The 13,046-nt window shown below is 38.1% G+C and overlaps 1 protein-coding gene across 3 annotated transcripts in view; it reads right to left on the bottom strand.

Annotated features, from left to right (window-relative positions):
- Nucleotides 1–12,610, bottom strand: part of arhgap29a (Rho GTPase activating protein 29a) — a 51,167-nt gene extending 38,557 nt beyond the window's left edge. The window contains exons 1-2 of one of the 3 annotated variants that reach the window (XM_041277510.1): nt 12,472–12,610; nt 7,950–8,295 (exon numbers count right to left, since the gene is read on the bottom strand). In XM_041277510.1, the coding sequence (XP_041133444.1) occupies nt 7,950–8,220 (271 nt within the window). In that variant the 5' untranslated portion in view covers nt 8,221–8,295; nt 12,472–12,610. The remainder of the gene's footprint in view (nt 1–7,949; nt 8,296–12,471) is intronic. The other 2 variants (XM_041277509.1, XM_041277511.1) reach the window with 2 other exon arrangements.
- Nucleotides 12,611–13,046: the final 436 nt, after the last annotated feature.

The following is a 13,046-nucleotide window of genomic DNA, read 5'->3' as shown; positions in this document are numbered from 1 at the left end:
CTTCAATATGGTGAAATATAAGTATTTTTTAAGTGATGCCAAACTATTTTAAATAATAGCGCTTTAAGTAATGCTTAAGTAATGATATTTAGAAAGCATAATATTTTCCATTTCTTATGTTATAAAACACTCCTGCAAAAGTATTTATAATGTACTATTATATTATTACAGGAGTGGTATTTATAGTATTTATGTCTGGCTATTCTGCACTTTGACACACACAAACATGTAACGCCATAACTGTAGGCTAGTAGACACACTGAGAATTAGTGCCCTAACAGCAAATGTGCACAAAGAAATGCAATGAAAATTGTACAAGAATTGTACAATTTTCTAAACTGCATTTAGAATTCTCACACCTAGCAACAGTGGATCTAAGGGACTATAGCAACAAGTGAACATTTGTTCTAAAGGAATGCAGGGTATGCGAGTGGGGGAGGGGAGGCAACCAAAATTCCACTTTGGAAACTGAGGGGCTTTTATTTACTTGGACCAACATGATTAGCTGTGCCTTTAATAGAATCCTCTTAAAGGGTCAATATTGTTTATGCACTGTTAGAAATACACCAGAAATGTGTCTGTTCAAGGTTCTGCGGTAAAACAAGACACAAATAAGGACCCCATCTCTTCCTTCTCATCCCATGTGCACAGCAAGCCCACTGAATCAAACTGTGCTCAAAAACATCTTTTTGATTGCATTCCAGGAGAAACATACTGGTAAAAAATTTAAGCTATGCAGAGGTCAGCAGCTTTATAGAGAAGTTGGCCTACACTTTAATAAATGCTATTTATTTTGGTTATGTGTTGTCCTACACATTTTAGAGAGGGTATTCAAATATTCTATACACAACAAAGAAATAACTGCTCACAATAAGAATACACCCTATCATCTAGAAATAAGGCACCACCAGTTACTAGTGTAAACTAAACCTGTTAACAAAATAAAAAAGGATGATTCGTGTTGTTTTTGGTATTTTTTAAGTCTCTGTTTATGCACAAAAGATGGCATGTAGAATAAGAAAGTATTTTAGAATACAATTCAAACCAGAGCTTGGTTCGAAAAAGGCAGATAGGCCTTACTGCTGTAAGTGGGAGTCCACAGGTTGCTCCGATATGGTTAGCAGAGAGAGGGCCTCAACAGGGCAATGCAAGTAGACTGCAATGGAAGATTAGCAACAAAAGGGGGGAAAATAAATAAATAAATAAATCATTCTGTTCTATGAGAACTACTGTATGCAATATACTTTCACACACACACACCCAGCAAAACATAAAATACAATCAATAAAACCACAACCCTGCACCGCCCCCCATAAAAAAAGATTTTGCTCATCTTAAAACTTTTCGGAAATCTAAAATGCAGCTATACTATCACTTTATAGTGCATTCAACACTAACAGTTTTTTTTTTCAGCGCACTCTTATTTTTACAGTCACACAAAAGCAGTTTTTGTTCCAAAATGCAGGTACGCCCTAAACCTAGCATGCCTTTGTGCATAAGCAGTTAAAAAAAAAAAATAAGAATCACTAAACATGCGTCACCCATAATCAGATATAAACACCAAACCAGTTATGCAGATTGAACTTTTCTCCCACGCTGGGATGGCGAAAGAAAGCATCTTGGGTGGATCAGGCCTATGCACAGGGGGTTAGGAGTGCTGCAGCTTTATAAACAGCCATTGCAAGCACATCTCATCACCAAAGCACAGACTCAGGACACAGCAAATACTGTAGTGTAGGGACAGCCGTAATCCCAGAGAAACACAAATCCACGTATTACTGCACTCCTCCCAAACTCTGGCTCTCCTCTGTGCTCCGCTCAGCAAGAACCAAACTGCGCTCTGTTGAAAACTAATAGAAGAGAACAAAACTCCCTGCTGCCCTAGACCTCTACTGCTCCCTCCTCTCCTCCTTTTCCTCGACTAAACGCTCCCATTTCCAAAATATTATCCAATCCTCCACTAACAACCCCCAGAAACTATTCTCTACCTTCACCTCTGTCCTCCATCCTCCCCCCACCATATCCTCCGCAGACCTTGCTTCTTTCTTCTTCTCTAAAATCTCTGATATCTGCAAACTCCAACCCAACCCCTCCCGCTCCAACCCCAATACCCTGAGTCCCCCCTGCTAACTCACTTATCATTCTCTCCCCTCTCAGGCTGACCTCTCCACCCTCCTCTAGGGCCACAAACCCACCACGTGTGCCCTGGACCCCCTCCCCACTCACCTCTTTCAAGCTGCTGCTCCTACTCTAGTCCCCTTTGCCTCCTCCCTTCTCAACACCTCTTTCCTCTCTGGCCTCTTTCCCTCTGCCTTCAAACCAACCTTTGTCACCACCCTCCTCAAAAAACCTACCCTCGACCCCACCTCCCTCCAGTACTACTGCCCTGTCTCCCTCTTACCCTTCCTTTCTAAAACCCTCAAGCAGGCAGTACACCGCCCGCTCTCTGACTCCAATCTGCTTTCTGCTATGCTCACTCCACTGAAACTGCTCTCTGTCTGTTGGTCTCAATAAACTCATAATAAAACCAGGAATGCATCAAACAGCTATGCAATGGAAGTCTTATTTTCATTCAAGCACTAGGTCAAGGTCTGAAACCTGACCAGCCTCTTGAGCTTAGCATAGAGTCCACTGGCCCCAAACTGAACTTCAATTTCTATAAGAAAGCACCACTGCAGCTGTTTCTCTGCTAAATCTCAAACACATGAATTGTACCTCCGGCAAAACACAAAAGCTTGTATAAATAGGAACATGAGCTGCTGGGACCTCTGCAAAGGAAAATGCAGTGTGAATGTTTAAAGGCGCCTTTCTGGAGAAAAATAGAAACAAAGCTCCTGGCCTGCAGGAGCTGTGTCCACACTCTGCACCTTCGTCAGGGGAGGATCTCTTTCTGCTGAGTTTTTAATTCTTCAGCATGATGGAACGATTATGAGTTCTTGTTATTTTTCCCTTAAAAAGGGCTGACATGCTAACCATTATTCGGCTTGGCAGAGCAAAGAATGGAAGCAAAAAGGAAAAAAGCAATGCGGCTGGAGTATTGTAATCTTCTGAATTTTAACAGCATTGGCATTTTTCTTCCTTCTTCCAAATGCAGTGATGCCCACATTGTATCAATCTTTTGTACAGTGTAGAGCAGGGCTTCCCAACCCATGTGTCTTCTGGTTTTCATTCCAACTGAGCTCTCCATTACTTAACTAAACCTTTAATTGAACACACAACTTGCTTTTCTTTACTTGTTTTCAGCTCTTAAACAGTTGCAGGTTTCAAGTTAGCTATAACATTTAATAAGTGACTTGAACTCTGCAACATTTTAGGCACGAAGAACAATTAAAAAGGTCTAATTAAGCAAATTATTAGTTTAATTAAGGGTCTTGTTAAGTAATTGAGAGCCCAGAATGGGGTCCCCAGGACCAGGTTTGGGAAGCCCTGGTGTATATCGGTGCCAATCCTAAAAAAACTCCTTTTATTCAGTTTTGCTAGTTGACCGCTGACAGTACATAGATTAAAAAAAATACTACTAATAATAACAGTAACAACAATGATTGACTCCAATGCTGGCCATTTCTGGTCACTGGCATTTTTACTAGACTAAAGTCAGCTAGCAGTGCAGCGCTCTGTTGGGTTACAAGTTGTTGACAGTGAAAGCAGTTTCTGGCTTTGGTCCACAAAGCTCTGTGAAATGCATGCAATGACACTACAAATGGGTAGAGGTGTAAAAAACCCATCCTGTGATCCACCTGACCCCAGATAACTATTTATCCATATTACAGTAATGATCACCATTTAAGGTAAACGGACTGGAGCAAAAAGTAAATAATATAAAATGTTTCTTCTTGGAACTCTCCATGTAGTTCCATGGGGAATAATTATGAAATTCCTGCTATTCTTAGATGGGAAAGTGAAGTTTCAGTCAAAGGAGCCATTTCAAGTGTGGACCCTAAAGAGAAAGCCAGGTGTCAACTTGGGATTATTAAACCATGACTATGTGAAAGACATTGCTGCTAACGGAACAATCTCTTTTCTGAAATAATTGCTTTATTTTAAAAAGCTGCACCGACAAGGAAATTATTCAGCAGATTTAAACATTTTGGTTTCAGCATAACCATTGAAATAGTGAATTACCTTGAGCTTTATTATCTGGCAAGGCAATTTAACAATAAACTCTCTTGTTTGGTGAAATATCCTATCCCCAGGACCAACCCAGCTAAGTACCCCAAATTATACTTTGAAGACAGTTATCAGCCCATAACTTAATTAAACTCTGAACAAGATTGCTATCTTTCTGAAGTGCATGTCTGAGCCACCACGTCTAAAACACACTGTAAAAATATCCTGCTCATATTTAAAATGGTTTATACTGTCCAGGGACTGTACACCATCTCGTCCTTGACCTTTAAGTTATTAAATTGGCTGAACCTTTTTTTACATCTTAATTTGTAGCCATTAAAATTGAAAAGGTGTTCAAGGAAAAAAAAAAAAAAAAAAACAGTCAAACTAGGTTAAAGTCGCTAGATTTTGAAAATGTGTCGGTATTCTTATCCCTGGAGTACTTCAAATTTCTACTGCAAAATGAGGAAAATTAATAAATAAAAATAAACAACTAACAACTTATAAGTCCATGTACAGTAGAATTCAGAATTTGAACTTTAAACCGGACTGGGAAAAACAATGAGTTCAAATTAGGAGTAGTGTGTGCAACCAGTATTACAAACTGCAATGAATGTCAACTGCAGTATGGTAAAGTACCATATACCAGTCACAGGACATGCAACTTAACGTTTGATCGATCTACCACAGCGTTATTCCCTGTAACAATTCCTGCTGTATAATCGATCACCCTCAAGTTTCAAACTGCTACCGTATGTTATGGGACCATTATTTACCACCTTCAATTTGATCTACTTTACAGTAAAAGATTCCCAAACAGGACCCACCCTACTGACAGGCAGTCCTCTTCTGAGACCTGTGTCTCGTCAGAGTCAATCGTTTGTACCACCGCATCAATTGGTTGACATCCACAAACTGCAAACTACTAATAAAGCATTTCGAGAACAGCGTAATGCAATATTTAAAAATAAACAAAGCCTAATCCAGCTGGGCTGGACCACAAGGAATGTGATAATAACCATTACAGGAGATCAAACACCTTTTTGAATTTGAATTATATTTTTTTTGTTTTTTAATGTTCAGCTGTTTTATTAGAAAGGGTCTTGAGGACACACTTGTCTACTCATGTGGTATACTGTATATTTTTAAAACCAGATGGTTAAAGACACAGTACTTTTTTGTAGACACCCAAATTACACAGCGCAGGGAGGCAATTAACATAACTGTTTTCTGATGGAAGACAGCTTTTAACATCAGCACATTGTAATAAATAAGCAAACCTGCCCTTTTTTTATTTTTTTTTTACCGGTTCACTAAATCACTACTGTGAACTCCAGCAGGAATATTTATAGGCCCAAATTATTTTGCCACACATGTTGAAACTGTTTAGCTTCTTTTAAAAAATGTAAGCATTTACTCAAACTTTAATCTTTTAGTTTTTTTAAACAGAAAACAAATGAGATAATTTGGCAAATGGATGCATGTTTAATCAGGCGATCACTGTATATCAAAATAGGGCTGCTGTCGTTTCCGTCTGCAGTTGACAACCCTGAAACTCTATGTTTCACAAAGACTCAAGATCATCTAAATTCCTGTTGTCCCCAATAGTTTATGTTTTATACCAGCTTTAGAGTCCTTTAGATTGAACAACTATCTGATTATTTCCACCTTCGACAATATGGGAGAGAGACTTACACCATTCTGCAATCTTAAATCGTGGACGACATAATACTAACTATCCTGAAAATGGAATTAACAGGATCAAATCACTTTCAGTAAGTTGCAAATAGACATAGAATACGTGAACATAGAGGTCTGATTACCAGCAATAACTTATCTTGTAATAGTGGCCTTTTTGGGGAAGCATAAATCCTGCGGAATGACCTATCACCATAGACACACCTTTTGAGTTATGTAGTTAAGACTATAGGTTGCTCCTAAAATGCCTGCCAAAATACTATTTAACTCTGATCCAGTAAAGACAGGGTTAAGGCCTGTTTACTAGACATTTGTCATGTGGTTAAATTCATGTGAGCTGCGGTACAGCTAATAACTGCCAGACCGGAAGGTTAGATTTTACAGAGAGCTCAATCCTTCTTAATCCATTCACCCTCATCATTCATAAGGCCCTATGAAATCTGTTTTATTATTTTGCAATTTCGGATTTATCCTGATTTCAAATTTTTTCGGTTTTAAAAAGGTGTAATTTTTTATTTTTTATAACTACAAGTATTTGAAGCTAGAAATAATTTAAAAAAAAAACACCTTTCTAAATGGTTTTAATCCAAGTGTTTTCAGAAAAAAGGGTTCAAAATGGCACATTGAAATAGAAACAAACTAGCAGGAACATTGTAAATAAAATAAAAAATCAAAATGTAGGCTTTTTTAGTAGTTTTTCTTTTCAACACAAGCTGAACTATAACATTTCAAAATAGACTTAATGCTTTCATTAATAATTAATGACAAACCATGTAAATAAAAGCCTAACTATTTTGATTTATTCTAATTTAATAAAAAGTCACTTAGTAATATCTCCCTGAGAACTTTGGAGAAAAAATGCAGCAACTGGACACTACATTCTGCAGTAGTCATTACAGTACTATCTGCTCAGAATAACTTATAGGTAGTCGTTTTCCCCCAAGTGATAACGGTAGCTAGCAAGTGAAGTGGCACGAGAGCCAGCGCTTTTTTACAGTTAAAATCATGGTCCAGTATGGTGGCTGACAGGTGCAAAAATAGTTATTTCATGCGTTCCCATGATAGGCGTTTCTTCAAGCCTCTTTTCATACAAACATTGTGCTATTTCAATGTAATTTTTAAATTACATACATATATATTTTATTTGTTTAAACTGGTTTTGTGGTAATGTCCTCGGGTGCCTAATTCCGTTTTTTTTCTCAGAATTCCGCGATTTTGTCTGTGTTCTCCGTAACTCGGATTTCATAGGGCCCTGCATTCAGGTTTATTCAGAAAGCCTGACACTAAACAGATGTCTATCAGACTTTTAAGAAGGATCCGTAAACACTTGCATTAGTGATCAGAAACAGACCACTCTTAATACCAGGCTAGTGTCAACACTGCTGGGTTTCAAATCAATTCTCTCACGGTTATATTGTGCAGAAGACCTCCTTTTTTTTTGCACTGGGCTGCTAGGAGGGTTAAAGGATTTGCCCATTTGTTTTCTTAAATAAACACCACCCAACAGACACAGATTATAGCCTCACATTCTAACCTCAGGTTACCTGAAACCGTTCTAGGATTCTGATAGATAGTGATTGAACCAAGCAATTCACTCAACCTTTCCCACTTAAGAAGCTGTTCCACTTAAAGAGACCAGATCCCATTTGAAATAACCTCTCTTTGGCATCTCTTTCTTTTTAACAGAGCTGTCACTATTTCTTGACTTGAAACCTGACACTCAGTTTGATTCTAAGCAACAGTAAAGGATTATGCTTAAGATTACAGTAGTCAAACTGATGTAAGGAAATACAAAATAACAGACTGAGTTTCATTCAGAAGTACAAAAAAAATAAAAAGTACAATAACAAGTTTGTACCATTTATATCTAGTACAGTGGAAGCCTGCTCATTGTTTACTGCCGCTATCGTAATTTTGACTGGTTCTTACAGAAAGCACACTGAAGCAACAGGTCATCTTTGCATTCAATTGTAGTAGAAAGTTCTGCTGTTAGAACACACTCAAGGAATTCAGGAATTTAGGTTTAAATCAAATAAAAGCAGGATGTCTTGAAATCATTAAAAAGAAAGGCATATGCTTAAGATCATAATCCAACTACCAGGCCCACACTAATTCCAAGGAAAGCGGAAAGATTGCTCACACACCTTCAGCATGAAAGGCCTCTTTGAGATGCAGGAGCACATCTGCAAACCTGCGCACGTCGTTGACCAGCTGCATGATGTAGTCGGGGTCCACACCAGGGCTGTCCTGGCAGTCCGAGCTCGAGCTGATACTGCTCAGGGAGTTGCTCTTGGTGCTGCGGCCCATGTCCCGGGAACCGGTGGTGGCCGTCAGGGGGAAAAAGTGAGAGTTGGTGAGCCATGCAATGCCCAGAGAGAGCTTGTTGCCACCGCTGTTGTTGTTCTGTCGCAACATCCCAGCAGTGCTTGAGAAACCCCTGGCCGCGTTACCCTCGAACGCTGCTAGACTCCCATCTGAGAAAGGCTGTTCCTACAACCAATTAGAGAATTCATTTAGTAAACCAAGAGCTGTGGGGAAAAAATAAAAATAAAAAAAACAACTTCCTCCACTGCAAGTAGTTCTGACTAAAACTTGTTTTTTTACACCAAGAAAGACACGTCAGCATGTCTTTATGCAACAAATAAAAATACACAAGCAGGGGTAAACAAAAAAGAAAATGTATTGACTGCACAGTATCTGGACCAACCTTCCGAGATTACTGTATAACTCGTCACCAAATTAACTATAGTAGCTCAATGAACGCACTGGAATGACTCAATCCAGAATGTAAAGGGCCATGCCCACCATGATGTCTCTTTCAGTAATTATAACATTCACTGGCAGTGTATACTCTACTCCAACTCTAAATGCAAGTGTGCTGTTTTCTTAAAGCAACAGGAAACTAGAGTTTACAAGATACATTTGTTTTGAAATACCCAGTTACCGCTCAGTATTTTTGCTTAGTGAAATTAACCTGCTCAGTACGCTACTCACTCTAATCAGATTATTTAGGAATGTAGTCCTTTATGATCGATGCTAGAAATGTTTTTGATCATGTCAAATAGAACCTTAGTGAAACATATGTAAATACTCCGATATGTCTGGTTGATGATGCTAGATAAGTAAGCAGGGCGGTCAGTTTGATTGACAGTAGTCAAATGTTTTAGTACATGTCCTGCTTTTATCAGGCTCTCACTAGAAACCCCCATACTTCCAGCGAAATGCAGATGTTCTTTATTACTGTGGTGCAATAGCTATTAACAAGGTGTTAGGCAGTATTCTACTGTGTTCATGGTCTAACATTTGTGTCAACACTTGAATCTGATAAGTTACAAAACTGTTTATACTTTCCTGTAAATGTGAATTACACCTTGAGTTCAACAGCTGTATTTCACCAAGTCAAGCAAGGAAGGCTATCCTCTATGTTCATTATTGAAACAAAGCTTGAATATTGTGGCAGCTTTTAATTAACTCGCCCCGACCCTTCAGACCAAAACATAAATTAACAACTCAGTGGCAGACACCAAGAGACAAACCCCAATACAAAATTATGTAGAGGTGATGTGCAGAAGGCAGCTGCCAGACTGTCCCATACAAATGTTCTGTTTTCTTCTCAGGCCAATTATTTGAGGAATAATTGTACAATTACTAGAGCTCTGGAATTAAAATGCATTAAAATATATATAATTTTATATATATATATATTATTTTTTTTTTTTTTTTCATTTATCTAGACATCCTACACCACAACTTCCAAGTGAAAAAAAACATTCTAGAAATTTGTAGAAAATTAATTAAAAATAAAAACTGAAATAGCTTGGTATGATAAATGTCCACCACGTTTGTAATAGCAAACCTAAATTAGCTCAGTTGTAACCCATCGCCTTCAAAATCACACACCAAGTTAAGTGGCCTCCACCTGTGTTAAATTGTAGCGATTCACGTAAATTTCAGGATAAATTCAGCAGCTCCTGTAGGTTCCCTCTGCTGGGTAGTGCATCTCAAAGCAAAGACTCAACCATGAGCACCAAGGCTCTTTCAAAAGAACTCCGGGACAAAGTTGTTGAAAGGCACAGATCAGGGAATGGGTATAAAAAAATATCAAAGACCTTGAATATTCCTTGAAGCATGATCAAGACAGTTATTAAGAAGTGGAAGGTGTATGGCACCACCAAGACCCTGCCTAGATCAAGCCCTCCCTCCAAACTGAATGGCCAAGCAAGAAGGAGACTGAGAAGCTACCAAGAGGCCAATAGCAAATTTGCAAGAGCTACAGGATTTATGTCCAAGACTGGTCAAAGTGTGCATGTGACAACAATATCCCAAGCACTCCACAAATCTTGCCTGTATAGTAGGGTGGCAAGAAGGAAGCCATTACTCAAGAAAGCCCATCTTGAATCCCATTTGAAGTATACAAAAAAAACACTCAGGAGATTCTGTAGCCATGTGGCAAAAAGTTTCTGTGGTCTGACTAAACTAAAATGGAAGTTTTTGGCCTGAATGCAAAGTGTTATGTTTGGCGCAAACCAAACACTGCACATCACCCGAAGAACACCATCCCTACTGTGAAGCATGGTGGTGGCAGCATGATGTTATGGGGATGTTTCTCATCGGCAGGGACAGGCACACTTGCAGGATAGAAGAGAAAATGAATGGAGCAAAGTACAAAGAAGTCCTTAAGGAAAACCTGCTGCCCTCTGCAAGAAAGCTGAAACTGGGACGGAAGTTCACCTTTCTGCATGACAACGACCCAAAGCACACAGCCAAAGCTACACTGGAGTGGCCAAGGAACAAACAGGTAAATGTCCTCGAGTGGCCCAGTCAGAGCCCCGACCTAAATCCAATCGAAACTTCATGGCATGACTTGAAGATTGCTGTCCATCAATACTCCCCAAGGAACTTCACGAGCTTGAACAGTTTTGTAAAGAAGAATGGTCAAATACCCCCCCCCCCCCCTTAACAGTGTGGAGTATAGTGTGTAGATAAGTGGAAAAATTTAAATACATGAAACTCTGAGGCACTGACACAACAAAATGTGGAAAAAGTTCAAGGGGGTGTAGACTTTTTATAGGCACTGTGTGTATATCTATATAAATATATATATATATATATATATATATATATATATATATATATATATATATATATATATAGAACTGAATTGAATTAAACTTGATAAATTGTATTACATAGTGTGTGATGGTGTAACAACACTGTACATCACAGTGTCCTACGGTTACCGGAGATAATAGCAGTACAGTATTTCATGTTCAATTTTGAAACGCCACATTTTTCAAATTTCATTTTTTCATAAGTATATGGAAAACTAAAAGAATAAGAACAACAAGCAATATGTAATTCAATGTGTCAGCATAACATTGTTCAGCAAGTTTTATTTAACTTTATGAAGCAAATCTTTTGGCCATTGCGGAAGATGCAGTATCTGATTGTATATAGTTTCAGAATTTAGATCCCTCACTATTTAGATTCACTTTTGGATTTATTTTTTAATTTAGTTACTTATTCACGTGTCAGATTTCTTTAAACATGTTTTACTATTTTTTCAGTTATTACTTAGTGGCTCCACATATTGCAGATGGCTGTAATAGAGTTGGTGGACCTAAAATTATTGTTGTGAAGACCGTGTATGTGTTTCGTAATCTGTAATAATAGGGTAGTCAATTAAAATGTTTGTCAAACTGTCTACAGTGTTTGGGACACAGGGTGTAATTAAGAGATATGCTTTTTTCCATTCATCTTCAGTTTGACTAACGCATCCCTAATGTCATTACAGTATTCAGAGACATTTCTGTAAAGCTTGTCATTTGCCATAAATCACCATGGATTGTTTTTTGAGCTGACGCTTGACACGTTTTTGCACGCGCAACGACTAAATACGTTAGAACTCAAGCAGTCATTTCACAATTGTTTTCGGGGAATGAGACTTAGACTTCTAGCTCCAGTATTAAAATGCACCGCATTCATTCATTTTAACAAATGATCCATAAACGTGTAATCTCGGCAGTTAAGAGATGGCATTTGTCTAGTTATGATATCCAGTAAAAAAATAAAAATAAAAAAATTGTAAAAATAAAAAACACCTTACTTTTTCAATAGTAACATACACTGACAGTTTACTATTAATTACTAATGAGATTTCACTGGAACACGGAAAGGGCTTTAACAGTGATAAAATAAGAAATTAACAAACAATCCGACCATTTACATTTGCTTAGTGATCAAGTCACACAAGTCCACAATTATTCATTTCATGATCACAAATCTATTCAACTTAGGCAACGAATAATTTTTGGGGACGGGGATAACAGTTATCTCAAGTCAAAATGTTGTAATTCTGCTCAGTGGGTTGTGTACTTTAATTAAAATGACACTTTAAATCTATTCTTGTGAAACCGATCTCGTTTGAGATTACAAATTACTGTCTGTCTGTGTTTTCGTAACGATTGTTTTGAGACCTTCAAACCAAAAAACAAAACAAGAAACGGCGCTTTTTCCCCCAAAAACACACACATACACAATTTCCACTCGTACACTGCAGTTATCCAGGCAAAATGCCTTGGTCGCTCTAGCAAATATACCGCAGTCTTGTCTGATTTACCCACATCCCGTTAAAGTGCAAAAAAGGAAGCTTAAAATGATACTCACCTAGTTTATAATCCTGTACCATTGCACAGTACGAAAAACAAGAAACGTCTATTTTTCACATAAAGTCCCATACGTATCGTATGTAATCCTGTACAGTAAAGTACGTGCCACTCTCCCCCCGTTAAAGCTCAGACACACCGCGTTCTTTCTTTTTTCTCTCTCTCTCTCTCTCTCTCTCTCCTCCTCCTCCTCCCCTTCACTTGTGACACAACACACCACTTCTGATAGGGCAGTTAGAGCAGAGGGTTGGAATGTCTCGTTCGACTGCCCTCACAACAGCAACAGGTGGAAGAAAAATCGAAACTGCACTCTAGGGTTAACTAAACATCATACAATTTAGCCAGAGAGGAGCTGCTTATTTAGAAGTACAGTACTTGGTTATACTACCATAGTCTGCTTTTCAGAGCAATATCAACTGGTTGCTACTTTCACTGTGAATGATGTTAAATATGTAATGGACACACTGTACTTTTGCTATAGATGTTTCCTCAAACCTAGGAACATGCAACTTTTTAATTTTTTTAAAAAACTGGCTTTAAATGTACATCAGTGTATTTAAAAAAAAAAAAAAAAGT

Source organism: Polyodon spathula, chromosome 18, assembly GCF_017654505.1.
Source record: "Polyodon spathula isolate WHYD16114869_AA chromosome 18, ASM1765450v1, whole genome shotgun sequence".
NCBI classification, from domain to species: Eukaryota; Metazoa; Chordata; class Actinopteri; order Acipenseriformes; family Polyodontidae; genus Polyodon; species Polyodon spathula.
This window is presented reverse-complemented; position numbering and strand designations above follow the sequence as displayed.